This window comes from Cavia porcellus, unplaced genomic scaffold (genome assembly GCF_034190915.1).
Source record: "Cavia porcellus strain 051 isolate PalLab524CR breed Dunkin Hartley unplaced genomic scaffold, mCavPor4.1 scaffold_6, whole genome shotgun sequence".
In the NCBI taxonomy this organism is placed as follows: domain Eukaryota; kingdom Metazoa; phylum Chordata; class Mammalia; order Rodentia; family Caviidae; genus Cavia; species Cavia porcellus.
The window spans coordinates 61,779,922-61,807,595 of NW_026947489.1; the positions used below are offsets into that span (position 1 = coordinate 61,779,922).

The 27,674-nt window shown below is 43.4% G+C and overlaps 1 protein-coding gene across 6 annotated transcripts in view; it reads right to left on the reverse strand.

Annotated features, from left to right (window-relative positions):
* The window catches only part of Ptprn2 (protein tyrosine phosphatase receptor type N2), a 542,085-nt gene that overhangs the window by 368,342 nt on the left and 146,069 nt on the right, over nt 1–27,674 (reverse strand). For all 6 annotated transcript variants that reach the window (XM_063250851.1, XM_063250850.1, XM_063250852.1 and 3 more), the window contains one exon: nt 26,968–27,081. In XM_063250851.1, coding sequence (XP_063106921.1) covers nt 26,968–27,081 — 114 coding nt within the window. The remainder of the gene's footprint in view (nt 1–26,967; nt 27,082–27,674) is intronic.

The following is a 27,674-nucleotide window of genomic DNA, read 5'->3' on the forward strand; positions in this document are numbered from 1 at the left end:
CCTGCTGCATTTACAGAGGTGACCATATGGTCTTTACATTAGTGTAGTGCATCACATTTGGAGATTTGTATATATTGAAATCACACTTGTATCCTTGGTATAAATCCTGCAGTCAGAGTTTCTGACCCGGTTAATGTGCTGTTGAATCTCACTTGTGAATGTTCTGATGAGGAGTTTTGCATCTGTGTTCACCACGAACGCTGAGCTGTAATTTTCCTTCCTTAAAGCTTTGTTGTGCATCACTGGCAAAGAGCAGTGCTGGTCTCCCAGATTGTGTTTGGGAGTGTTCCCTCCACTTCAGTTTTTGGGAAGAGATTAGAGTTGGTATTGATTGTTCCTTAAATATTTGGCAGAGTTGTGCTATGAATTCATCTGGCCCTGGGCTTTTCTTTGATGGGAGAATTTTTATTGCTGATTTAGTCTCCTTCCTTCTTATCGATCTGTTCAAGTTTTCTGTTTCTTCAGGATTCAGGCTTGGTAGACTACATGTGTCTAGGAATTTATCCGTTTCTTCTGGGTTATCCACTATGCTGGCTTTAATTGTTCACAGTGTTCTCTTGTGATCCTTATATTTCAATATCAGCTTGGAACATCTTTTCTTCACTTCTGATTTTTAGTCTCTTTTTAAAACTAGCTAGAGGTTTGTCAATTTTTATTATATTTTTTAAAAGCCATCATTTGGCTTCATTGAACTTTTCTATTACTTTTCCAGTTCCTATGTAAATTATTTTTGCCCTAGTCTTTTTTATTTTTCCCTTCTACTAACTTTGATTTAGTTTGTTGTTTTTAGCTCCTTGAAGTGTAATGTTTAGCTTTTTATTTAGGATCTTTCTTCTGTTTTGGATATCAGTATTTATAACTATAAATGTCCTTCTCAGAGCTGTTTTTGCTGCATTCCCTACATTTTGGTGTTTTCATTTTCATTTGTTTTGAGACATTTTTAATTCCCTTTTTAATTTCCTCTTTGACCCACTGGGGCTCCAGATCATGCTTCTTGGTCTCCACATATTTGTGAATTTTTTTAGGTTCCTCACTTTATTGCTATCTAGCTTAGGTTATTGTGGGCATTAGAGATACTTGATATGATATCTGTCTCTTGAAATTTGTTGAAATTTGTTTGTGGCCTAAAATATCTATCCTAGAGAATGCTCCATAAGCACATGAAAAGAATGTTGTCTTAGTTACTTTTCACTCATCACTGAGACAAAATACCTGAGTTGGGAAAGGAAAGGTTTATTTCTTACAGTTTTTGGAGGTTTCAGTCCACACTTAGTTGGCTCCAAAGCAGGGTGGCATGGCAGGGCCGCAGTTCGTGGTAGCTGCAAACAGCTAGGTGGAAACTAGCAAGAGAGAGTGTCACAGGCCTTCTTCCTGCCATTATACCACATCCTAGCTCCACCCCTAGGCTGGTGTAGCACTCACACCACCAGTCTGAGCGCTAGACAATGAATCAATCACAGATGTATAATGCAAAAACATGAGGCTTGGGGGCTACCAACATAAACCATGACAAATGTGTATTCTACTGCTGCTGATGAAATGTTCTCCGTGTGGTTGTTAAATCTATTTAGTCTGTAGAGTAATTTAAGCCTGGTAGTTCCTTATTGATCTTCTGTCTGGATGAGCTATCTATTGCTGAATCAAGTGTTGAAGTTTCCTACTACTATTGGATTACCGTCATCTCTCCCGTTGTGGTTACTAATTGTAATCTGTCAACTTGACTTGGCTAAGAACCAGGCCGATTAGTAAGCTCAAGGTGTGTCTGTGGCTGATTGATAGGTAGGCTACAAACAGAGAGGGGAAGTCCCACCCTGAACGTGTGCGGCACCTGTTAATAGGCTGGTAGCATCCACGGAATAAAAAAGGGAAGAGGAAGGAAGTCTGCCCTTTTCCTTTAGAGGAGCTCTGGTCTTTGCTGTGCCTAGGACGTTCATCTCCAGTCTCTTCAGGCTTCCGGTGCAGACTCTTCTGCCTTCCAGCACAGACTCACACAGGCGTCTTCTAGCCTTCTGACTTCCGATGATACTGGGTCCTCTATTCTCCTGTGCACAGATGGACACTTTGGATTCCTCCACCTTGATTCTGCAGTCAGCCATGAGACTCTGGTCCTTCTGATCCTGTAAGCCTATCTCATAAACACTTGTTTAACTTCAAATGTATTTTATATTGATTCTGTTTCTCTAATGAACCCTAATATACCTTTATACCCATGGATATTTATTTTATGTATTTAGGGTAGCCAATATTGGATGCACATATTCTTATAATTATTTTTTACTCTTAATGAATTGACTCCTTTATCATTATGTAATGATACTCTGTCTTTCATTACTTTTACTTAAGCTCTATTGTGTTTAATGCAAGTAAACTAGTTCTGCTCTTGGTTTCCAGTTGCTTGAAGTATCTTTTTTGATTCCTTCATTTTCAATCTATGTTTTTACTTTAGAGATAAGATGAGTATATTGTAGAGACTAAAGTTGATGGAGTTGGCCCTATTTTGTTAAATCCATTCATTAGGGAATTTAATTCATTTGTATTGAAGGTAATTATTGATAGATGATAAATGATTACTATTTTGTTCATTGTTTTCTAGTTGTTCTGTAGATCTTTTGTTCCTTTCTTTGGTTGCTGTCTCCTTTTGTAATTAGGTGATTTTTTCTTAAATGGTATCTTTGGATTCTTTCCTTTTTATATTTTATGTATCTATTGCCGGTTTTTGTTTTGTGGTTACCATCAGGCTTACAAAAACATCCCATAGTAGGTCATTTTAAGCTGATAACAACTTAATTATTATCCCATAAATGTTCACTGTTATTCCCTCTCCCACACATTTAAGTGTTTGATGTTACATTTTATGTATTTTACATCATATGTCCTTTACGAAGTATTGGAGTTGTTATCATTTTATCATTTAACCTCACACTAAAGATAAAAATGACTCATATACCACATTACGGGATTATTTATAATTTGAATATTTACTGCTTCCAGTGAATTTGACATTGCCGTATGTTACCGGTGAGTTTTTTGCTTTCACATGTTTTTGTGGTACTAACTAGTACCATTTATATCAGCTTGTAGAAACTCCCTCCAGCTCTTGTAAGACAACTTAGAAGAGCTGGTGAATTAGTTTAACCTTGTTTGTCTTGGCAAGTACTTATCCATCTGAAGGTAAGTTCTCCAGTTATGATATTCCTGGCTTTTCTGGTTTTTAATCATCCTCTAGCACTGTGAATACTGTGTTAATTAGCTTTCTAGTTATGGAGGCACACAGCTGACATCCAAACTTTAGGAGAAAAAGGTTAACTTGGCTCAGAGTTTCCGGGAATTCGGTCCATAGGTAGCTGGCCCATGGAAGAAGTATCATGGCCGAAGGACACGGTAGAGCAAAGACACTTAGGTCACGGTGACGGGGAAGCAGAGCAGGGCAAGAGTGCCAGAGAAGTGTGCTGTAATAATGCCCTTAGCAGCTTCCAAACCAAACAAGTTAAAAATTCACCTTACCAACCCACCATTACAAATACGTCATCCCGTTCTCTCCTGTCCTGTACCTTTCTTGTCACAGTCAGCAATTTCAAGTGGTACAGAGAATGTAAAAGATTACTTGCAGAGGAGATTTAGTTTAATCGACCAAGAGACCCAAAAGGGTCATTTCTCACCTGAGATCACTGAGCCATTAGGGACACTCTGGGAGAAGAAAAAGCCACCAAGCCAAGAACTGTCTGGCTTTTATTTAGAATATTAGTGTAAGGGGGAAAAGCAAGAAATAAAGCAGATTGGGCCAGAGCGCAAGCGTAGGCAGTTGTTCTTGGGGAAGGAAAAGGATGCATGCACACAACACTGCTCACTTACTCTAAACTTCTTGTTTAGCCATTTGGCTCTCACACAGCCTGTTTGATTTTCGCCCCACGGTGAATTTTTTACTTCCTCACCAAGCCTACGTGCTTTTTGTCTCAGTTTAAATGTGCATGCGCTTTTGCCCCTCATTTTAGTCACTCATTTCTGATAGAGTCTACGCACTTTTGTTCCACAATTTAGTCATTTACTCCTGGCCAGGTCCTTCCCAATTTCTGATGAGAAATCAGAAGCTAGCTGTACGGGGCCATCCTTACATGAAACTGCTTCTCTTCTTATGTTTCTTTCAGGAACCTCTTCGATTTATTTTTGAAAGTTTGATTACAAAATGTCTTGGTCAACCTTGTTTGGATTGAATCTTATTACAGATTTTTGACCTTTACATATCCAGATATGTGTACTTTTCCACAGAGCTGAAATTTTTTCTTCTGTTATTTCTTCAAATAAGCTCTCAACTCTTAGACTCTTCTTAGAGTCTTCTGAAAATGTTTTCTTTCTAATGCTGTCCCTAATCCCTGTAATATTTCATTTTGTCCAGGTTTCTTCTTTGATTGTATGCAGTATTTGCGAATAATCTACCTTCAAGTCATCAGGTTTTTCTTCTGTTCGTTTAATTTTTTGACTGATATTCTTTATCTTATTTTCAGATTAATTCATTGTATTTTTCAATTACAAAATTTGTTTCATTTTTAAAAATAATTTTGATTTTTCTATTACATTTCTCATTTTGGTCATTTCTTGTTTTTCCCATTTCATTAAACTGTTTCTCTGTGTTTTCTCAATGTCCAGCGCTTCCTTAAAACAATGTCTTTAATTCTTTGTTAGGTAATTCAGGTATCTTTAAGTCTTGGGGTTCAGCTACTGGACAATTACTGCGCCTTTTGATGGTGATAAAGTTCCTTGGTATCTCATGTTTCTTTTCTTATATTGAATGCCTGCACTTGAAAAGGTGGCAACTTCTTTCAATCTTTGGATTCTGGCTTTGTGTTAGAAAACCCAGAGGTGGAGCTGGGGATTTAGCTCAGCGGCATTAGCGCCTGTCTTGCAAGCAGGCAGTCATGAGTTCGATCCCCGGTACCGATAAAAAGAAAAAAGACAAAAAAAAAAAAAAAAAAGAAAAGAAAAGAAAACCCAGAGGTGCTGTGAAGACTGCCTGCCATGATACAGGAAGACTTTCTATTGGTGTCCTCTGGCAGGATAGCCTGTTGTCTGGCAGATGTAGAGCCTGGGACAGGGTCTGGGCCAGTCCTGGGCATGCTGCAGAGCCTGGGGCCATTGGGTCAGCTTAGAGGTGTGGCCAGTTGTGGAGCAAATCTGGAGGGCAAGCCTAGAGCCTGGAGCTATGGGATCAGCCTGGAAAATGGGCTCAGGGGTCTTGCCCGAAACTGAGTTTTACAGAGCACTCCTGGCACTGGCATCTGAGGCAGTATCTCTTCACCTTTCACTGCCTAGGTCTGTAGCGGCACAGGTAATATAAAAGTGTGAGTGTTCTTGTTTCTGTTCTGCACCCACCTGCTGAAATCTCCCATCTTGCTTCCTTGGCTCTTCTGAAGGCCCGTCTATGTGTGACTAGGGGTTTGGGTGGAACTTTCTGCCCGAGGTAAGCACCAGCTGTCCTGTGCTGACTTTCTCCTCCCTAAATGTTGACTGAGTAAACAACACGAATATGTTCAAGGAAACGGACATTTGATTCTTTAAGAAGCCAGAGGATAAGTGTGGACTCATAGTCAGTTGATCTTCCAAACAACTTTTGTAATGTGAACGGGTTTTATTTTGTAGTATTTCTGATGTCTGATCATTTTCCTTCTTGAGGATTCTAGGGATTTTTATTATACTGTTTTTTCTTCCCTTGATATAAAAAGCCCTATGATATTGAACTGCATACATTTGTAGATCTGGAGAAATACAGATGGCATCATTTATTGGAGTGTGTTTATATTTCTTTACTTTTTCTCCCCTAAGGTCTAGGAGCTCTGTCTCTCTTGAGTTTTGACAAATAAACTAGATCTTGGCTGGTTTATGATGTCTTGCCAAGTGTTTATTTACCTTTTTCCTAGCTGAAACATTGAGCCACTGAACTGATAAAGTAGAGCTCTATGCCGAGAACACTTCTAGGACAGGAGAGACAGGTGCCGGACAGCACCACTAGGGCCGGCTGCCGATCTCACTGTCTATGGCTGGTAATCATCTTTATAGGCCAAATTCAGTGTTAAAAGACATTGTCTGTCCACACCAATGTTCCTTCACTTTGTAATTCAATTCCTGACTTCGGATAAAAGTGGCTTCTTCATACAGCTCTGCCATTTACTGATATGGGCCGTGAACACCACCAGAACTCTATGAAATCCTGGGAAAGTTTAACTTGAGAAGAGAGAGATGAAAGAGGGAAAGAAAGAAGAAGAGGAGGGTAAAAGCCATTTCCAAGATGAGAAGTCCAGAAATCAATTTGTAATTATCTGCCCACACAAGTCCAAAGGCTTTTATTTGATAAGACAAGTAATACACATGCCTGTAATGTGAATTATTTCAAGGAATAAAAGCCTGATTGTCTCCATGACCTCTATAGCTTTTAGTGAGGTCCAAGGCGAAATTGCATTCCACACAGCCCATAAATGGGTCCCTCCTCTCCCCACCTGCCTGCTCCTTTCAGAAATGCCAGGGTTTTCAGTGCCATCTGGTGAGCTTCCAGGCCTCGATAGGTCTCCATTTCCTCCTATGTTGATACATTTAATTCTCCTGAGTGTGAAATGAAGCTCCTATCAGAAAAAGGCTGTCGCCACTTGGAGTATTCAAAGCAGACACGGCCTATCTCCTGATGAGGCTTTTCCATTAACACTAAATAGTGCCCTAAATCAAGCCTTCAGCTTTTAAAGTTTTAAATGGATATACAGTCTAGCCAGCCTCATCCTTTAAAATTAAAAAGCAAAATCCTGGCTTTGCATGAGAAAAAATGCAAACTTTTAAAGCATACAAAAGTAAGCTGTCTCATTTTAACCATGAGAGTGGGGCAGAGCTATTCAATATTGATTAAACCTACACGAATACCAGAGCACCTTGTGGAAGCCAAAAGCAAGATTCTCCAACATGTAAAAATGAGGGTGACTCTGATTTGCCCCAAAAGCAAGGAAACTCCAGGGGACTTGCTGTTTTCATTTCTGGCTCTGATATGCAGATAATCTTTCAGGGTGAAGATTTTCTCTGGTGTCTACTAACAACCTTCTGGCCTACAATGACAGGAGTCCCTTTGACACATCCTCTTTGCCTTGGGAATGAGCCACAGGACACCCCATGCCCAGCTCCTTGGCTGATGTCCCTGAGTAGCAGCATCAGAAATGTGTGTACATTGCCACTAATGAGCCACCACCACCAAGATGAAAGGACCAGATGGGATGGAGTGGGATGAGGTGGGACAGGATGGGAGAGAAGGGGACTGGACAAGATGGAGAGGGCCAGGGCAGAAGGAACCAGGCAACACAGGTGACAGAGAGGGGCACTGGGAGGGGCAGGTCCAGCACAAGGGAGCCAGCAATGCAGTCAGCAGCAGTACGGGCTGCTCATGTTCCATAGCTGCGGTCCTGGGATCTGCACATATGGACAGACACAGCCGAACATTACTTTCCTTAGCACATCAGTGTCTTAATAGTGACCGAATTCACCTTAGTGTCCAGTGCAAGTCAACAAATTGTCATCTTGTCGACTTGCTTTGTGCATTGTCAGACACCATGCTTGACATGGTTCGTTCCTTAAACGAACAGAGAGACAGGTTTGTATTTTTGATCTCAACCTCTAGGCCTGGTCTTCTGTGAGCACTCTGTCTCTCTGAGGCACCAGACTGGGCACAGCTGATACGCTGTGGTCATCAGGCATATTCTGTGACACTAGGGTCTATCAGAAGCTGCTCCCAGCCATGCCTGCTGCTGTCTCCTGTTCACAGCCACACCAAGCTGCCCTGTCCTAAGGCTCACAAGTGCTGTGTGACGGCAGTAACCTCACTTCTCCTGTGACCACAAAAGTATCCTTCTGAATTGTTAAGGAGAGGCCCTAGACAAATTCAGACTTGGAAAATACAATGAGAAATTTTCTTACCAAACAGGAAAGCACAGTTACTATCTAGATGGGTGACAGTTTGTATAGAGTCTGGATTGCTATAAGCATGCACTGCACATGCCATTGTTAAAATAGCACCCATGCTCTTTAGCCCGTGGCACAGTGCCATGCTTCCCGCACCCTCCCTCAGCCTGGACTACAGGCAAGGATGCAATACAGCTAGGGTGGATTTCCCGCTGTGAGCGCAGGCTATTCTCACAGAATGTTTGACAATAACATTTTGAAACTCTAAATGTATGTGTCTTTAAATGACTATAAGTACATTAAAGTTTTCTATATGTTTTTAAGTCATTTCCATTGGTTTAGTTTTTTTAATTGTGTTTTCAAATTTCCTAGGACAAAGTCATGATAGTACAGTATTCTGTGACATTTGAATGCAACTTACAAAGAATGATGTTCCCCTTTCCCCCAAAAAAACTGTATTTTGTTCCCTTTTTGCTGCTGATCAGAGATATATCTTATAAGTCTTTTCAAAGAGCTGGAGTTTCTGTTGTGTTGTATATGTTTGATCGTTGCCATTTTCTTTTTAGCAACTTCATTATTGTCTGCTTTTGTCTTGTTTCCTCCTCACATCCTCTCACTGTTTTTATTCTTTTTATTCTTTAATGTATTATGAAATGCTTCATCCATACCAAAAGGAACAAAATAAGTGCCCACGCGCCACTGCCCAGCTTTTCTCTGTTGGCAACTCTGAAGAGCCTTTCCTTCCTGGTGGGTTTTATAATTAAAGGGAAAAGGGAGATCGCCAGTGGAAACCCTTCTGAGATGGTTCTTCTTCCTTCCATGTCTAACATAGAAAGTCATTGCACCACACCAAGCATGTGAGCTCTGCCAGCACCTGCTTTTCTGGTCAACATAATGTGGATACCTGTGTGATTTATTTTGGCTGCTTTGTAGAATTAAGCTGCTTTCTGGTTAGTGGATGTTTAGTAGATGTAGCTGTAGAGACACAAGCATGACATACGTTTCCTAGTGCACAGATAATCGTTGTAACTAGATCAGGAAGGACTGTGAGGAAAGTTTCCACTTACCCAGTATTTTTGTCACCAAAATGATTCTGTCAACTGTATCTGAAACGTTCCAATGTGTCCTAGGCTATGGCCAACACTCGGGATTGTCAGATTCTTTCCTTCTCAACGATCTTACAATCTTTGATTATATTTTCACTGCTGGATTTTACGGTGTCCAAGAAATCTGATTTCCTATTGGTCCTTGTGCTCTGGGCACTGAGGTTCTGTTGGTCCTGTGGAACACAATGCCTTCTTCTCCCCGTGCCAGGGGTCTGCTTTTGCATTTCCTTATGGGCACACAAACAGTTTAAACTCTAATGTTTTAGTCTTCAAAGTCTTTTTCTTCTACAGTTTGTATTTTTATAGAACAAAATCTTTCCTAAAATGCATGCTCTAGAAGTTTCTTTCATATGTCTGTTAGCGGGAAATTCATCTTTTTCTGTGTGTCATTCCACCTGTTTCCTTTACTTAGGGTTTCAGCTGTCATATCACTTCCTGGGTAATGATTATTTTTCCTGTCACCTTTCTGAACTCCCTACTGTCTTCGGCCTTCATTTCTCCCATGGGAGGTGGCATCTGTCACTCCTACATGCATGCTGTGTCTCTTCCCTCTGGCTGACCCTCGCCTCTGCTGAGGCTGGCGTCTGATGCCATGATACAGCCACATCCTGCTGTGCACTCACGGCCTCCAACCTGAATGACCAATTTTACTTCCAGGAGTTTCTCAGCCGTGCTTGCAAACATTGCCTCCCCCACATTCTCTTAATCCTTCCTTCCAGAGTTCTCAGCTCACGTCCCTTGCACCATCCAAACTTCTCTCTGGCTCCTGCATGTTTCCGTGCCTTTATCGCGCTGGGTGGCAAGTTTAGTGATCTCTTCAGATCCATCTTTCAGGTCAATAACACACAATCCCCGTGTCTCACCAGCTGCCTCGTCAGCCCACAGGCTTCTTAATTCCCGTGATCATATTTTTCATTGCAAGATGTCTGGTTATTTTGCTTCAGTCTTTCATCCTTTGCATCCTGTTGTACTGTGTTGTGCCTTGCATTGTTTCCTTAGTAATCGTCTTACACAGTTAATGGCCTCTTCCTGACTGTTTCTTTATTTCTAATTCTCGCAGGCTAATTCTGCTAGGTGTTTGTGCCTGTGGTTCCACTTTCTGATGGCTTGAGCTGAGGACACCCTGTGTGCCTGTGTAGAGTGGCCTCCCCCTGCTTTGCCAGGCTCATGGCCCAGGGGCTGTGGAATTCTGTCCCTGCGCCAATCAGTCCTCTGAGGGATGCCACACTCTTCCCTCCACAATGCCACGCTGCAGATCTACTCGAGACAGTCTCTTTCAGGAACTGTCTTCAGAATCTCAGGCAATTGCTTTCTTTAAAGCACAATGCTGCTTCTCACTGAAAATCTTCCTGATTGCTTTATTTATCTGGTTCCAAAATATAGTTAGATGTTAGAAAAATCTCCACATAGACAGTGTCCTACCTTCAAGGAGGGACACAGGTAAGCATAGTACAGCCTGACTGCATCCCCAGAGTGTCCCAAATGTCCCAGCACACAGCTGGCAGGGATGGCACAGTCAGAGCAGTATGAGGACTGCCATCCTGGCTCACACACACGGCTGCAGCTGGTCAGAAGCCTTACTCTTTGTTAACTGAAGATGGACATGCTTAGAGGACAATCTCACTTGTCACGGCTTAAGGGACCTCACCAACCATGTCCGTTCTACCCGGACTCACCCAATACAGTGAGCACACTGCTTGAGCACTGCACCATGTGATTACTTGAAGACTCCTCAAATGCTTCAGGGAAGCCTAACTTAGGGTCCCCAGCGGTGTGAGGAGCCCTCTCCCTAGCCACCAGCTCCAAGCAGTCTGGTCATAGAGTCACCGCAGGACACTGCTGTCTCTGACCCACCCACAAGTCCACAAGTAGGAGGAAGCTGAGGGGGGAGAGGCCATCCTGACCCAGGGCAGTGATTCTCTTCTGTCCCATTCCATGCACAGGGGCTTCTTTTTTTAAAACATTTCTTGAGTGCATATTAATCACAGAGAATACTCAGTTACACGGTGATGCTTTCACAGGTGTAGATACTCACTTGGATCACATCCATTCCTCCACTGCCCTCTCTTCTCCTGCTGGCCTTCCCCTAGGACCCTGTCCTCTCAGTTAAGAGCTTCCTAAAGGGGCTTCTGCCCCTCACTGAGACCTCACATGTCAGGTCCAGCTCACTCTCAGATCCTAATGAAGACCCCTGAGTGTATCCCTTGTCCTCCCATGGCACTCTCCTGGATGAAGGCCTGGGGGGGGGGGCCTCCACTTCCTGCACTGCTGCCTGCAAGAAACACCTTGACTGTGGACTCCTACAGGTAAGATGAAACAGCGAAGACCATTTTATGTAGCATTTCTGTCATTTCAATGAGACACGAGGATGTATGAGCTATGAAATAAGCACTGGTTGTTCTTTGCAATTCTGTGTGAATTAAATGTTCTTATCCCTGCGTTTAAAACCAGCATTGCATGATATAAAGAACAGTGTCTTTTATTCCAGTAATTTAGAATCTTAACTTTTCCTTTTAGAATGATGTTGAACATCAGATAGAAACACTGTGACAAATCCAGGAGGGGGTGGGTATGGGAAAATACCTGGTTCCACTAGCAGCTGCCTGATCTCTGAGGCCTACACGTCCACTTTGCACAGGACACTGCCCACTATGTACGCAGCTGATATTGCAAACACAGGCTGTGGGATTCCTCTGCTGCCCTGCAGCTCTGTGCCAAGGATTCCTGACATGCTGCCACCTCTAATTTTCGGATCTGCTTGCATTAAGTGCGTGCAATGACATACAGCCGAGCAAATGCATTTACTCAGTTAACCAGAGTCCGCACTTCTGCTTCCCGTTGGCTCCTGAGGTAGCGAATGCTGGGTTACCCATGAAACAGCAGAGCCACAATCCAGCCCTGAGTTGTGTGTGCTAGGGAGACCCAACCCTGCTCCCTGGACCTCTCTCAGGCTTGCTGAATCATCCTTTCCTGGAAGTCGAAAGGGAGATGCCACAGGCTTAGTAATGGCAGGAAAAGGTACCTTCACCTGGGGAGTTACGGGGGCTGCCGTGGGACAGCACCACTGTACTCTGTCCACCTAAGTGGCCACACTGTTGCCAGGTGGTTTAATCCTGAAGGGAAAAGTCCTCCGATGTATGCGCACTATGGTCTCGGGGACAGGGAAATGACAGCACCTGGGTTGAGATGAGGTTTACACTGGTGGGCACTGCAGACAGCACCTTGGGAGTCTTCCTGGCCATAGGTTCCCTTGGCTGGGTCCTACCAGGTCACTCCCTGAGCAGTAGAACAGCTTCTCCCAACTCGCCTCCTGTGGGCAGATGGCACCCAGGAAGCCCAAGTGGGGCCCAGAGCCCCAGCCCCAGAACAGCCTCAGAGCACCTCACACGATCAGCTCAGGATCCCAGCTTACATCTGAGCCCGGGCTGTTCTCGGCCAAGTCAGCCCCACTCACACACACAACCAGGACTCTCAGGAAGAATTTCTGCCTCAGGGTCTGGGCTCTGTGTACCTGGCCCAGGACCGATGGGAAATCCTCACTTCACAGGAAATGGAAACCAGGGGCACATGTGGCAGGTCCACAGCGATGCAACTCTCGGGCGCCACCCCTGGGGTTTGACAGACTCCATTCTGACTCCAAGAAGATCTTCCTCCAAACACAAGGCTCTCAGAGTGCAGCCTGGCCCCAGTGTGGCTCCCCAGGACCCCTCACGTGATCCCTGAGGTCAGCATGGTTTCCGCAAGGTTCTGAGACATCCTTTGTCTCCTTACTCCTGCTCCCTCAAGGGCACACTGGTGTGACCCAAGGGCTACATGACCGCAAGCTGCACATTGTGAGATGGACAGAACTTACATAAACACAGAGGACTGCGGAATGTGGGAACAGAAGTGACAGCAGTGGCAGTGGTGATGAGATGGAGTCATAAATACTCACAAGGAAAAGGGAGAAATTCTTCCACTTGTAATCTAACCCTGAACTTTCAGAGATGTAGAAATAAGCATCAGGTAAATCCAAAGCAAGATGAGAAATAAATGTTGCAGGATAAATAAAATAGAGAATACAAAGCAATAGAGAAAACCAGAAATTGGTCCTTTGGGAAGATCTACAAAATGGCAAACCTTTAGCTAGACTGACTGAGAAAAGGGGGAAGAAGATGCAAATTACTAAAATCAAGAATGAAAGAACATCACCAGTGACTTTGCAGAAACAAAAACTACCAGGGTTATACAGAATTCTATAGACAATTCTGTGCCTGGAAATTAGATAACCTAGACAAAGTAGACAAACTTCCATACAACTCAAACTACAGAAACTGATGCGAAATGAAATAGAAATTTTGAATATACTTATAAGAAGTAAAAATTTAATTGAACAATTTAATACCTTCCTATAAAAAATAACCCAGAGCAAGATGTCCTCCTTGGTCACTCTGCTAGTTTCAAATGTTTAAGGAAGAAGTAAAAACATTCTTTTTCTGTTATAAAACAGAAGCAGACAAAGCAACTTGAGTTCAATACTTCCATGATGCTAAAACCAAAGCTATCACAAGAAGAGAAATACCCTTGATGAATGCAGACACAAAAATTCTCAACAAATTACTAGCAAACGGAATCTAGCAACAACAAAAAGGATTATATGCCATGAGCAAGTAAGACTTCTCCCAGGCACATAAGGTTAGCCCAGAATGAAAACTGACCAACTTAGTACAATATACTGCCAGGGTGCTAGCTGACAGAATGGCTCCTGACATCCTCGTGCATTCTCAGTACCATGTGCTACAGTCAGGGCATTTCCAGTACATCATGAAGGAAATCCCTGGTGCAGTGGTGCTGGGATATAGCTCCTCAAATGGGACCCAAATTCTTAGCTCCACGGGACAGTGAGAAGATGACCACACAGAAGCCGAGAAGAAACCCCAGCAGACAGTGAATCTGCTTCAGCCTTGATCTTGGACTTCCAGGTTCCAGAACTCTGAGAAAGTGATGCATGTCTTATAAGCCGCCAGAGCTGTGGGATTTCAGAGAAAGTAGCCTGCACAGGTGAGGTCACATAGTCATCTCAACAGAGGCAGCAGAAACGTTTGACAAAACACAACACCCGTCCACAATGAAAACACTTGGTAAACTCAGAATAGAAGGAAATTACTTCAACTCAAGAAAAGCTCTCTGTCAAAAGAAAACACAGGAATTATTCTTGCCAAAAGACACTGAATGTCCTCTGAAACATTAGCCAGAGCAACTATATAAGAAAAAGAAATAAAAGAATAAGGATAGGAAAAGAAGTTAAACTGACATTATTTGTGGATGACATGATATTCTATGTAGAAGACCCCAAAACTTCCACCAATAGACTCCTAAATTTAATAACCTAATTCAGTAACATAGCTGGATACAAAGTCAACACTCAAAAATCAATAGCACTCTTATACATAAATATCAAACTCAGTGAGAGAGAAATTAGGGAAATCACACCCTTCACAAAGCATCCAAAAAAAATGAAATACTGAGGAATCCATCTAACAAAGGAAGTAAAAAAATCTAAATATTGAAAACTACAGTGCTCTGAAAAAGGAGATTGAAGAGGACAGAAGAAATTGAAGAAGATATCACAAAATGCAAATATATCCCTTGTTCTTGGATAAGAATATAGTGAAAATGGCTGTACTCCCAAAATTGTTACGCAGATTTAATGCAGTCCTGATCAAAAACCAGTAACATGCTGGGAATTTAGCTTAGCAGCATAAGCACCTGCCTTGCAAGCATGTGAGTCATGAGTTTGATCCCCAGTACAAAAAAAAGAAAAAACAGTAACATACCTCACAGAATTAGAGAAAATATTTCAAACTTCACTTGGAACCATAAAAGACCTAGAATATCAAAAACAATTCTGAGCAACAAAAGCAAGGAAGGCATGCATCATAATTAATCTCTGACTTGAAATTATACTACAAAGCAACAGTGATAAAATCAGCATGGTACTGGTAAAAAAGAAACAGACTTGAGGATCAATGGGACAGATTAGAAGATGCAGAAACAAACCCAAGCACACTCAACCACTTTATCTTCAAAAAGGGGCCAGATGTCTTCACTGGAAAAAAGCCTCTTTAGTAAATGGTACTGGAAAAACTGGCTTTTCACATGCTGAAGACTAAAACTAGAGCTATATTTCTCACTATGCACTAAAGTCAGAATCTAAATATTAAAACAGAAACACTAAATCTGCTTAAAGAGAACAGGTGGAATTCTTGAGAGAACAGATAGAGATTAGTGTAGGCAACGACAAAACTGTCACACAGGAAATATTACAAAGAATTGGCAACTTATTAAAAAGTTTTTGCACACAAGGGAAATCACCAACAGTGTGAAAGAGACAATCCACAGAGTGAAAAAAAAAAGTTTTCAAATTGTTCGTCAGACAAAGGACTAATATCTAGAATGTACAAAGAACTGAAAATAATCAGATTCCCCCCAAATTTAAAGACTCAGTACAAAAACATGCATCTGAAATGAATAGATGCTTCTCAGATGAAGAAACAGAAACAGCAAATAAATATATGAAAAAAATGCTTAACATCAGTGGTAATATGAGAGATGCAAATTAAAACACTGTGATTCCATCTCACCCCAGAAGGAATGACTATTAAAAAAATCGACAAATACTGGCATGGCTGAGGAGGAAAAGGAACCCTTCTCCACTGTTGGTGGGAGTATAAACCGGTACAATTACTGTGGAAATCAGTGTAGAAATTCCTCAAAAAATTAAAACTAGAGGTTCCACTTATCATAGTTATTCCCCTTCTTGGTGTCATCCTGAAAGAATTAAAAACATCATACCACAGTGATATATGTGCACCCATGTTTATAGCAATGCAGTTTGTAATAGCTAAATCTTGGAAATAGCCCAAATGCCCACCAATGATGAACAGATTAAAAAGAAAGATACTTCTCAGCCATAAAAAAGAGTAAACTTCGGACATTTTTACATAAATGGATGCACCTTGAGACCATACTCTTAAGTGGAATAAGTTGGATACGTGTAAATATTGCATTGTTTCTCTGTTATGAGAAACCAAAAGTGTAAAGAAAGATCACAGATGCTGTAAAATAGGAAGACTGTTATCATTATGGATACCTAACATGCACCAATAAACCTAATTAACTTAAAAGCTTAACAAAAATTTAATTAATAACTTACATAACTCAATTGTTTTTTAAAAAGACTGAACTTCCCTAAGACCAGGAACAGGGCAGGAAGGTCTGCTCTCACCATGACTGCTCGTGATTGTCCTGAGGTCCTAACTAGGGCAACTGTACAGACAGGAAATAAATGCCATATGAACAAGATGAAAAGGTAAAACCACATCTATGCACAAATGTCATAATCTCATAGGTACAGAGCTCTAAGAGATCCACACATGAAGGAACCAGCTCTAATTAATGTGTTCAGCAGTCTGCAGGACTCAAGACCAAATGCAAAAACCAGTTGCATTCCCATACATTAGGAACATGCCATATGGAAGTGACATTATAAAAATGACCCCATTTACATGACACCAAAAAGAATAAATTATTTAGGAATGAAATCAATAAAATTAGTTAATTCATGTTAAGACTTGAATACTGAAAAATCTGAAAGAAATAAAAGAAGACCTAAATAAAAGACACCAGTATTCAGAAACTGCAAGACTTAACATCAAAAGAACATCACACCCCACATTTGATTTGTGGATTTAACATAATGACAAGCAAAATCCCAACTACTTTTCACGCAGACATTAAAATGCTGATTCTTACGTTTTTATGCAAGTGACCCAGCATAGGCAAAGTAATCTTTATGAAGGAGAACAAGGTTGGTGGGTTCACACCTGATTTCAAATTCACTGCAGAACCATGGCAATCGGGCAGTGAGGTAATGTTATAACAATAGAAGCACAGGCCAGTGAAAGACTGTGAACAGGTCAAAAATGAGCCCACAAGCACACGGTCACCTGATTTCAGACCCAAGTAAGACCAGTCAGTAGGGGAAGAATATTCTTTTCAACAAATGTACAGTGACACCAGTCCATGCACAAGCAGAAGAATAAAAACTGCACCATATGTATACTACTTGGTTAACTACCTACCATTTAATGACTGCTCAGACTTAGGACAGAGTGAGTACATTATTCAGACTTACAACCTGCCGCTCTGACGTATGACCCATCTGTTTTGGTACTGTTCTGTACATCTCACTGATAAAGCCTCAGTGTTCTTTTTTGTATAGTACACTGCGTTCATACAGTACTGTAATTTTTGCTGATGGTACTATACAGTGGTTCTTTGTTCTGTTATGTTATTGTATGTAAGAGTTACCTGAATAAAAGCAAAGTCATCAAGTTGGAGTCTCCTTTGTTCTGAATAGTATAATGTACATTCTATATATCTCTCCTCGGTTAGTGACCCATGCAGTTAACCTAAGCAGAGGACTAGAGCTCAGTTATTAAACAAGGAGTATTTTAGGCACGTTCACTAACCGTGTGGTGCAAATAAACACAGCATTCATGAAAAGATAAATACCTTCAAAATACGTATTATTTCTGAAATGCTTGAGACTGGGGGAAAATAAGCTATCTAACATTTTTTGGATATTGGACTGAAACAAGCGACCTAACACGAATGCATCTGTTGGCAGTCATGATTACTGATGAGCACGTCCTTTGTCACTGCCATATCACAAGGTATCCTGCATTTTCTGAATCATTTTCACCCCTGCCTTTCCTGGCATGTGAGGGATCAATACCACCTAACCCAGCTGATGTGACCGTTTGGTGGTGGCTGCTGTAATCCATTTTAAAGGTTATCCCAGAGCACCCTTAAGAAAAGCAAGCTGTTTCCACCGAATTATTTGGGTACTATGATGTCTAACACAGATATTCCTCTTTTAACAACCTACCTCTCTGACAACAGTTTGGACTTATGACAGAAGCACGCTCTTCAGACTTCTGAGCCATCCTATTTTTGGTAGTTCTGTGCATCATGCTGGTGCAGCCTCAGTGTCCTTCTTTTGCACCGTGTATCTTGCTTACAAAGCACCATACTTTTTGCTGGTTGTACTGTATAGTACAGTGCTTCGTTCTTTATTCTGCTATACATAACAGCATTGCATGTAATAGCTATGCAAACAAAGGAAAGTCATCAAGTTGGAGTGTCCATGACCATTTCTTTGTTCTAAACATTGTAATGTACATACTGTACATGATTCCTCATTTAGTGACCAGTTTACTTACAGACCTACTTGCAATAAAAGAAAGCAGTAGTTAAGGAGCGTCTGTACAAAAAGAAAGACGTCGAGACCTATAAAACATGCATAGGATCATACAAGAAAAAGCACGGGTCATAATTCCGAGTGGCAGAACATGGGTCTGAACAGCACGTTTCAGTCCTGAGTCTGAATAGTGTGCCTCACTTGTAAGTCTGAACCATCTTTAAACAGGTCATTAAGCAAGAGATGTCTTCATTTAAAATTCAAACGCTGCCTTCCTGGTCTAATAAGAAATATTTATATTAATTCATGAGGACATACACAGCCTCAGACACACATCCATTTTATGTGATTTTTCCATAGCTGTGTTTCAGTTTTCAGTCTGAAGGTTAAAAGGTGTACGGAAAAAGTAAGGCAAAGGTCCTAGTGCTATGATCTCAGGTAGGAGAGCAAACCAAGGTGTACAGCATCACACTCATGGCGGGCTCTGGCCCAGCGTGCCTGTACCCTCTATTATACAAACTTCCTCCCAAGCCCCGCACTCACTGCTTCAGCCTCTGGGGGCCCGCCCCCTGCTCGGGGCCAGGGGCCAGGGCCCAAACAGCAGAGACATGGGCAGCAGGCCGTGGCCCCAGGGCCACGTCTCCACTATGTGGCCTGATACAAATCACTCGTGTGACTCTCACCTTCCCACCCATCACGGGTCGCAGAGGGCAGGCGGCCACCTGGGCTAGACCTCAGCGAGAAAGGGTGGCTCCTATTTCCTGGGCAGCAGGTGCCATTGCAGAGGAGGAGACCAGTGGCAGTGGAGCTGAGAGCCTGCAGCGGGCAATCGGGGTGCAGCAGAATGCATGTTCAGGGCATGGCCAGTACCCCTGGACAGCAGCGTGACCCGCAGCCGCTGGGGCCAAAGCTAAGTCATGTTCCACTCTACACAAAGAGAGTGAAGTTCTTTTCACTCTCTTTTAAGGAACGATGATACTGTTTTCTTTATGATTTTCCTCTGCTGCTTTTTGCTGTTGACATACAGCTCAATACAAGGGGAGAGTCCTGCCAGGAAATAAATCCATATTTTCATGACAGAAAATTGCATGCCAACAAATGACACGTAAATGCTGCCTTTAATGACTTGTCAGAAGAACTAAAATACATGTGAGACAATGGTGTTTCTGTCCATGTCCTAGACAAGATCGGCAACAGCCACGGGAACACGCTTTGCCCCTTGGTGCGTTCGCTCATGAGGAGGAAGAGCGTTGCACAGCTACCCAGGGCATCCTTCCTCCATCTCCACCCACCCCTCCATCCACATCCATGTCCAGCTGTACACCTATACCTCATCTGCACCTCCGTCTACACCTGCTCTCGTGCCTCCACCTGCCCTGCATTCACATCCACATCCACACCTATATCTGTGTCTACACTGCGTCTGCAACTAGGTCTCTACCTGCTTCTCCACCCAGCCCTGCATCTGCATCCAGTTCTCCGTCCACATCTCCATCTGCACCCACCTCCCCTTGGACATCACCACTCCCCTGCGCTGTGTGCACAGCCATGCCACCGTCTGCACCTGCTTCACACCCACAGCAGCACCCTCATCTACAGCATCCACATCTGCACCCCCATCTGCACCAATGCTGCCTCACCCCCACCGTGTCTACCGCACACCCCTCCCACCATCTGCCCACCTGCTGTCTGTTATCTTTCAGTTATGTCCTTCACCTAATTCCTCTCATGCAGTTTATAATTTTTAAAATGTTGGCACAGCTACAATTTTTAAATTTTTAAACACTTTTTATTAAGACATGTTTGCAGTACATAAAATAATTGCTTTCACTTTGAGGAACCGGTATGTGTACGTAACTTATCAACCCTTTTTTCCCCTTTCCGTCTACCTCCCGCCCTCCCTTTTTTAAAAAAGACTTTTTGGCCAGCATCACATTCATTTATTTGCAAATATTTATAAAACCAAATTAACAGCCATACCTACAGGCCAAAACATTTAAAACACATAAGACAATAATACTAAATCAAGACACAACTTTACATACATTATCCTTCCAGGATTAACTTTTCTCTTTTTTTTCCGATTCTGTCTTTTGTTTTTATGCTTTTTTAAGTGTTGAGTTTCTCATGTAAGAGATACCATGTGGTATTTCTAACCTTGTGCGTGATTTACTAAACATTATGGTCTCAAGGTGCATTGATTTTCCTATATGACTTGAAGCTATCCTTCTTTATGACAGAGTAGTATTCCATTGTGCATAAATACCACATTTCCTTTATTTATTTCTCTATTTATGGAAACATAAGTGTGCTGCTATTAACATGGCTATGAATAGGTCACTGTGGTGTGTCACCTTTAACTCCTTTGAGAAGATACCTAGATGGGGAATAGATGGGTCAAGTGGAATTTCTCATTTTAGTTTTTTGAAGAATCTCCGTAGTGATTATCATGGTAGTTGCACCAGTTTACATGGCCACTAACAATGAAGAAAGGGCCTTTGTTTCCCTGCAGCTTCACTAACATCTGTCATTGGTTGATTTCTCGATGATACCCACTCTTTCTGGGGTGAGATGGAGTCTCAGTGTTGTTTCAATTTGTGCTTCTCGAATGGCCAGCAGTGTTGAACATTTCTTCACTTATTTCTTGGTTCCTATTACTTCATCTGAAGAAATGTCTGCTCATTTCAGATGCCCATTTTTATTAGGTCTTTAAATGTGGGGGATCTAATTTCTTGAGTTCTTTATATATTCTAGATAGTGATCCTCTGAGTTGCAGCTGGCAGAAACTTTTTCCTATTCTGTAGGTTGTCTCTACACTCTGTTGATAGTTTCCTTTGCTGTGCAAAACTTTTTAATTTGATGTGAGCCCATTTGTTGGTTCTTGGTATTATTTCTTGTGCAACTGGGGATCTGTTGAGAAAGTCTTTGCCTGTGCCTATGTCTTCAAGGTTATCTTTCAGCAAATTGTTTCTATTTTAATACTTACATATTTGGTCCATTTTTATTTTATTTTTGTGCACAGTAAGAAGTATGGGTCTAGGTTTAATCTTTAGCATCTGAATAGCCATTTTCCACAGTACTATTTGTTAAAGAAGTTGTCTTTCCTCCAATGCAAGGATTTGGCCCCTTTATCAAAATAAGGTAGCTGAGTGTGCCTGGAGTCATTTCTGCTTCCTCTATTCTGTTCCAGTAATCCATATGTCTGTTTCTCTCCAATGCCATGCTGTTTTTATCACAGTAGCTTTGTAGTATAACGAGGTCAGGGACTGCCTTGCCCTTAATATTTTTGCTATTGTTTTTGCTATTCTGATTCCATATGAATCAGAATTTTAGGATTATGTCCTAAAATATGAATTTTAGGATTGTGTTCTCTAATTCCGTAAGGAATGTTATTGACATTTTTATTGAGACTGTGTCAAAAACTGTATAATAGTTTTGGAAGTACAGATATTCCTTATTTAATGACATAATTATTTAGAGAATGTTTGGACTTACAACCAAGGCATGCTGTTTGGACTTATGACTATTGCTCAGACTTACAATTTGTCTTCTTTTTTTGTATAATTCTCTATGTCTTGTTTAGTTATTAATTCTAGGAATCTTTTGGAGTCCTCTGTGTAGAGGATCCTGTCACCACAAATAATAATTTAACTTCTTCCTTTCCTGTCCGTATCTGTATCAACCAGTGCTCACTAGAGAAATCTATTTACTAGAAGGCATATAAATGCATAAGGACATACAAGGAAGGCTTGCAATGGCTGCCTGCAGAGTCAGATGTGGAAGGGTGCAGAAGAGCTGACTGTGAACCGGACACCCACAGGATCTAGTCAAAGCTCAAAGCCTGGAGCTCACTGAAGCATCCTATGTGAGTCCACGTTGGAAGGCAGAGGTCTCCTCTGGAAGCCAGGAGATGACTTCCAAAGGGGAAGGCAAAGACTGAATCTCTTCTGAAGAAACAAAATGTTTCTTTTTTACTCCATCCATACTACAAACCAATTGGTTGCTGTTACTCACACCCAGGGCAGGTCTTCTGTCTTCATTGAATCCCCTCAGCCATACCCAGAGCTATGCTGAGCCAATCATTTGGTGGCTCTTACTCAAACTGACACAAAAGTTAATATTCACAGTATCCCTTTTATTTCTTCCTCTTGTCGAACTGCTCTGGCTAATGTTTCAAGGACTATATTGAACAGTTGTGGTGATAACAGACATCTTTGTCTCTTTCCTGATTTTAGAGGCAAAGCTTTCAGCTTCTCTCCATTTTAGTATGATGTTATCCATTGGATGGGTACAGATAACTCTTATCAGATTGAGATAAAGACCTTCTAAACCCATTTTATTCAGGATTTTTATCATGAATGGGTGTTGGATCTTGTCAAATGCTTTTTCTGCATCTACTGAGAAGATCGTGTGATTTTTTCCCTTGCTTCTGTTTATGAGACGTATTACATTTATTAATTTGCATGTGTTGAGCCATCCCTGCATTCCTAGAATAAATCTACTTAATCATGATGTATGAACGTTTTGTTGATTTGTTGGATTCTGTTTGCCAGTATCTTTGAGGATTTTTGCATCTATGTTCATTAATATCAGTGGTAGTTCTGTTTGGTTGAGTCCTTCTCTGGTTTTGAATTCAGGGTAATGCTTGCTTTCAGGAATGCCTTTGAGAGTGTTGCTTTATTTCAGTTTTACTGAGGAATTTGAGGAGCATTGGTGTTAGGTTTTCTCTAAAGTTCTTAGAGAATTCAGTAGTTACAGTTTATAATTTTAAGAAGTAAGAGTCATACAAAGAGGCTATTCCTAAAACTATGTGTATTAGTCAGGGTCCTCTAGAGAGATAAGCCATTGGGAGAGATGGAGAGAGGGAGGGAAACAATAAGGGAAGGAAAGAAAGCAGAAAGGAGAGATGGAAGGAGAGATAGGGGAGGCAGAGAGGGGTGGAGAGGGAGGCAGGAGGCAAGGAGGGAAACTGACTCTCTGGATTACGAAGCTGAGAAATCAGCGACAGGCCATCTGAGGCTGGAGCCCTGGGGACGCTGGAGGCCTGCCTCAGTCCAGCTCTAGCAGCTTCAGAACCAAGGCTGATACCATGCTCAGCTAAAGCTAAAGAAGAAGTACTGAGGTCACTGTGAAATCCTGAGTGCCAGTGCCAGTGCCAGTGCCAGTGCCAGAGCTGGCGGTTCTGTGTCCAGAGCAGGAGGAGTGCCCCACACTAAGAGAAAGAAAAAAAGACCACGCCCTGCTTTGTGCTCTAGGGGGCCAGGTCCCCACACACAGCCCTCAGCCTCCCACACCAGCCTCCTCCAGAAACCCCTCACAGACACACACAGCAATGACACCCCACCACCATCCAGGCAGCCCCCAATCACAGTGCCACCTAGGACCAACGATCATGCTGTGAAGGTGGTTCGACTCACAAATGGGTTTACGGTAAAAATAACTGAATAACAGTAACACAAAAAACAGGCTCCCTAACCCTTTAGCCTTGTGTGACTCAATGTAGCTTTGGGTTCCATGCACTTGCAAAGTGTACCTAGTCCCCTCTCAAAGAGGTGTCTTTCTCTGAGAGAAAAGAGACAGTCCTCCCTGTGCCACCTCACCGAGCTGCCCAACACGTGACCTGCTCCATTCCCTTGGGGCTCATGCTACCCTCACTTCCTCCCCAAGTCCTCTTTCTGGAAAGATCTGCAGCCCCCAAGACCTCCCTCTGCACAGGCCTGAAGGAATAGATGATGGGAGCCACAGCGCCACTGACCTGGAAAGTGACCACAGCAGGAAACATGGTCCCTTCGTTCCTGGGGTTTCTCCCTGAGTCTGACTGCTGTTAAGTCCTCAGCGCCCAGACGGTGATGGTGAAAGAACCTTGCATACTCCCAAGCCCAGCCCTGAGTCCTGCCAGATCAGTAAGTGCCTGGGCGTGAGAGGGCTGGTGGCACGTTTTACCCCTATGAAGCAGTTTCATGAGACGAACATCTGTCAGTAAGCCAACTCACAAGAGTGTGCCACCATCCTCCTTGGCACTGTCATCTCAGGGGAGAACTGGAGCATCCCCTTACCCATGCTAACTGATGTTATACACAAAAATAACCAGCGCACAAAACAAAACATTGCTATATCCCACTTAAAATCAGTAAGTGCAAATGATCTGTGTAACAGCTACCATAATTTAGGAGCATCAAAATAAGCAATATTTAATGTTTGAAAATACTGGTATTTATAAAATGTCTTAAATATTCTATTTCATTTGTCTGACAGCAGCTGTTTGATTGACAGCTGACAAGTGTCCAAGAAGTTCAGTGACTCACTGAGCCTAAGTGACTGACCTAGGCCTCCACATCCACCTCAGAAGCCAGAGTGCAGCTTCCTGTGCAGGAAGCAGGCTGCTACCATGTGCACAGGACCTCATACTTACATGAGTGGAAAGCTCGTGTCCTCTCAAATACCTGCACACCAAGGTTATGGCAGCTTTATTCATGGCTGCTGCAACTTGGAAACAAATAAAGTATCCTCCTTCAGTAGGTAAATGAATAATAGACTCTGGAACACCCAAGCCATGGAACTGTGTAAGTCCTAAGCCATGGGAGACATGGAGGAAACTTAGATGCATGTCACCAACTGAAAGAAGCCAGGTTGATGCCAACTATACGACTTCCTGGAAAAGGCAAAACTCTAGAGACAGAAAAAGATTGGTACTGTCAGGGGCTCAGGCAGGGTAGTATGCTAGAAAACTTTCTGTCACTGTGACGTCATTCTGTGACAATGTCTAACTCTCAGCTCACCGGGAGGAAAGGTTTGTGCTGGCTATGGTTTCAGTCCACGCACTGTTATGCTACTCCACGCAGCATGGGCTGCTGGCCATGCACTCAGTTCTGGCCCGAGAAGTGCAAGCACATCGCACGCTTGAGCACCCTGCCCTGCTCCTGCCACCTGAGCCTCTGGTTGACAGGACACCGGGAGGCCTTTGGAAGACACACCTCTCAGCACCTTGCAGGCCCAGGAAACCGGTGTGCTCTGAATGGGCAACCAATGCATGGTACTCTGTCCCCCAGCCAGGATTCACCAGCCCAAGAACCAAGGGGTGGACCCAGTCATCAGTACCCCAAGTTACTTGCTAACAAAATTTCTACTTCCTGTCCCCAAGAATTTAAGCTCAGTGGGCCTAGAAGTTGGTTCCAGAAAGAAGAGTGCTTCCATCAGGGGACAGTACATTGCTACTACCCAGTTGGAGTTAGGAGAATTAAGTCAGATATGCACAATCTCTGTACCCCATGTCCCATGACCACGGGTAATGAAGATGTATAAGCACATGTCCACACAGTCTGGGGATAGCCTTGCACAACTAGGAAGGACAGAGGGTCACCCCTGGGCCCCTGGAGAAGATGGAGATTATGTGTGGCAGGTGGGGAAGAAATGAGTTGACAGCAGCCAGACGAGGCTGGAGCTGGGCTGGCCATCCCTGTGTGGGTCGGAATGCACGCCTGGACATGTTGGGGCATGTTTTCACTTCATCCCTTTCTCTCGCCCCCTTACATCTCAGCTGCAGTGTGTTGATATCATCTTTGTAATATTCATGAAGTTAGCTTCATATTCATGATTTCAGTTACAAGGCATGGAAAGGAAATCAATCAGCCAGCAGGTGACCATCAGCAGAGCAGCCCCAGGGAGGCAGCTGTAGACCCTCGCTGCCCTTACTACCCTGACCCTCTCCACCATGTCAAGGTCACACACAGGGCCACAGCTATCTGTCTGGGTGTCAGCTTGCTGACATCTCCTGCCCAGCCTCTGCCATGGGCTCGTCATGGTCCTGCAACTCTGGACAGACCTGATAGGCTGCACTGTGGGAGAGAGTGAGAGGCCACTAGGAAACTGGATCGGTGAGTGACACACCCCATCAGCAGAGCTCCCCAAGGTTTGGGTAAGCCAGCACCCTGGAAGTGCTGCAGAACGGGTAGAGGGCACCCCCATCCCTCAGGCCACCAGCTTCTCCATGCGGCAGCACACTGCCCCTTGAGTGCAGTGACCCTCAGTGCCAGTTGGAGCTCTGGCTGCGAGTCACAGAGTCACTGGCTCCATGTCTGCCCTGCTACCTCACGTGATCGATGACTAAGTCCTGACCATGAGACACAGGGGTTTGCCCTGTGCCACTCTGAGCATTGGCACTGTGTGTGACCACAGCCTGGCTCTCATCAGGGGTGAGCAGAGACATGACCATCTAGGGAGTAGATCGTGAGGGTGTGATCTCACAGTGGCTGCCCTCTGTGTAAAAATCACACATAGAGTAAGTTAAATCAGGAACAATAGATACTGTGTGTGCAGTGTGATAATGTACATCTTTAAAATGACTGATTTTTAAAACGATCTTAGCACCCTTGTGAAGGAAACGGGACAAGAACTTTCTGCCACCAAGCCACAGAACATGGCACTGCACAGGGCCTTAAGCCAGCACTGACTGTGCCTCATCTGGTCAGTCAGGCGGGGATGTGTCTGGACCCAAATTCCCTGCCAGTCCACTTCTCTGTAGAGGCCTCAGGGCCTGTCCTTCACCTCCTAGGATTCCCACCTATGGTACACAGACAGGAGAACCCAGGGAACCTCCCTGGTGTAGACTCTGGCCTTTCTAGGCACCAGGCCCTGGCTCAGGAGGTCCCCATTTCCTCACCCCTGGGCCTCACGGGTGCTGGTAGGCCCTACCTGAGTGAGAAAGTGCCTGCAAGGTGACCCTCAGATGCTGCAGGGCCGCGGGCGACACTTCATAGCCTGATGTGTCCAGGGGCGGGATCTTCTGGCACCTTCCAAACATGCCATCTGTGGGAAGAGAAAGGCAAGAGAGACAGACTTGATGTTTGGGCTTCAGAGGGCAGAAAGCTCCACGTGCATTCTAACTGCACACCGCACAGTGGTCATGGGACAGCACGCTTCAGAAGCCAAGAGCCACGAGAAAGAACCAAGTATCATGGGAAACACCAGTGTGGAAGTCAGAGGGAAGGTAACTAGTGGCGCCAGCATGGTTTGAAGTTGCCCTGGCCTCCAGTGCCTGGGTTCAGATATTGGGGTGCAGCCCACACCGCTGACCGTTTTCACTCGGCCTTCCCAGCCCCTCCCCACACTGTACACATTTGATGTGAGACTGCGGCTGCCAGCTGGGTCCGAGAAATCACTAACACATGGGGTCCCTCTGCAGAAGGAGCACAGACAGTAAGAAACATGAATACGAACTTGCAGAGGCCTTAAGGAGCAACCGGGACACCCTGAGCCAACAGCCTGCTCTGATGACCAGGAAGCAGGGACACAGAGGTGGCCACAATCACCCTGCTGAGTTAGCTCTCTCCTAGTGTCTGCAGTGACAGCCCCCGCTGTTCACGTCCCCCCAAACCACACCCCCTAACGATGTGGGCCCC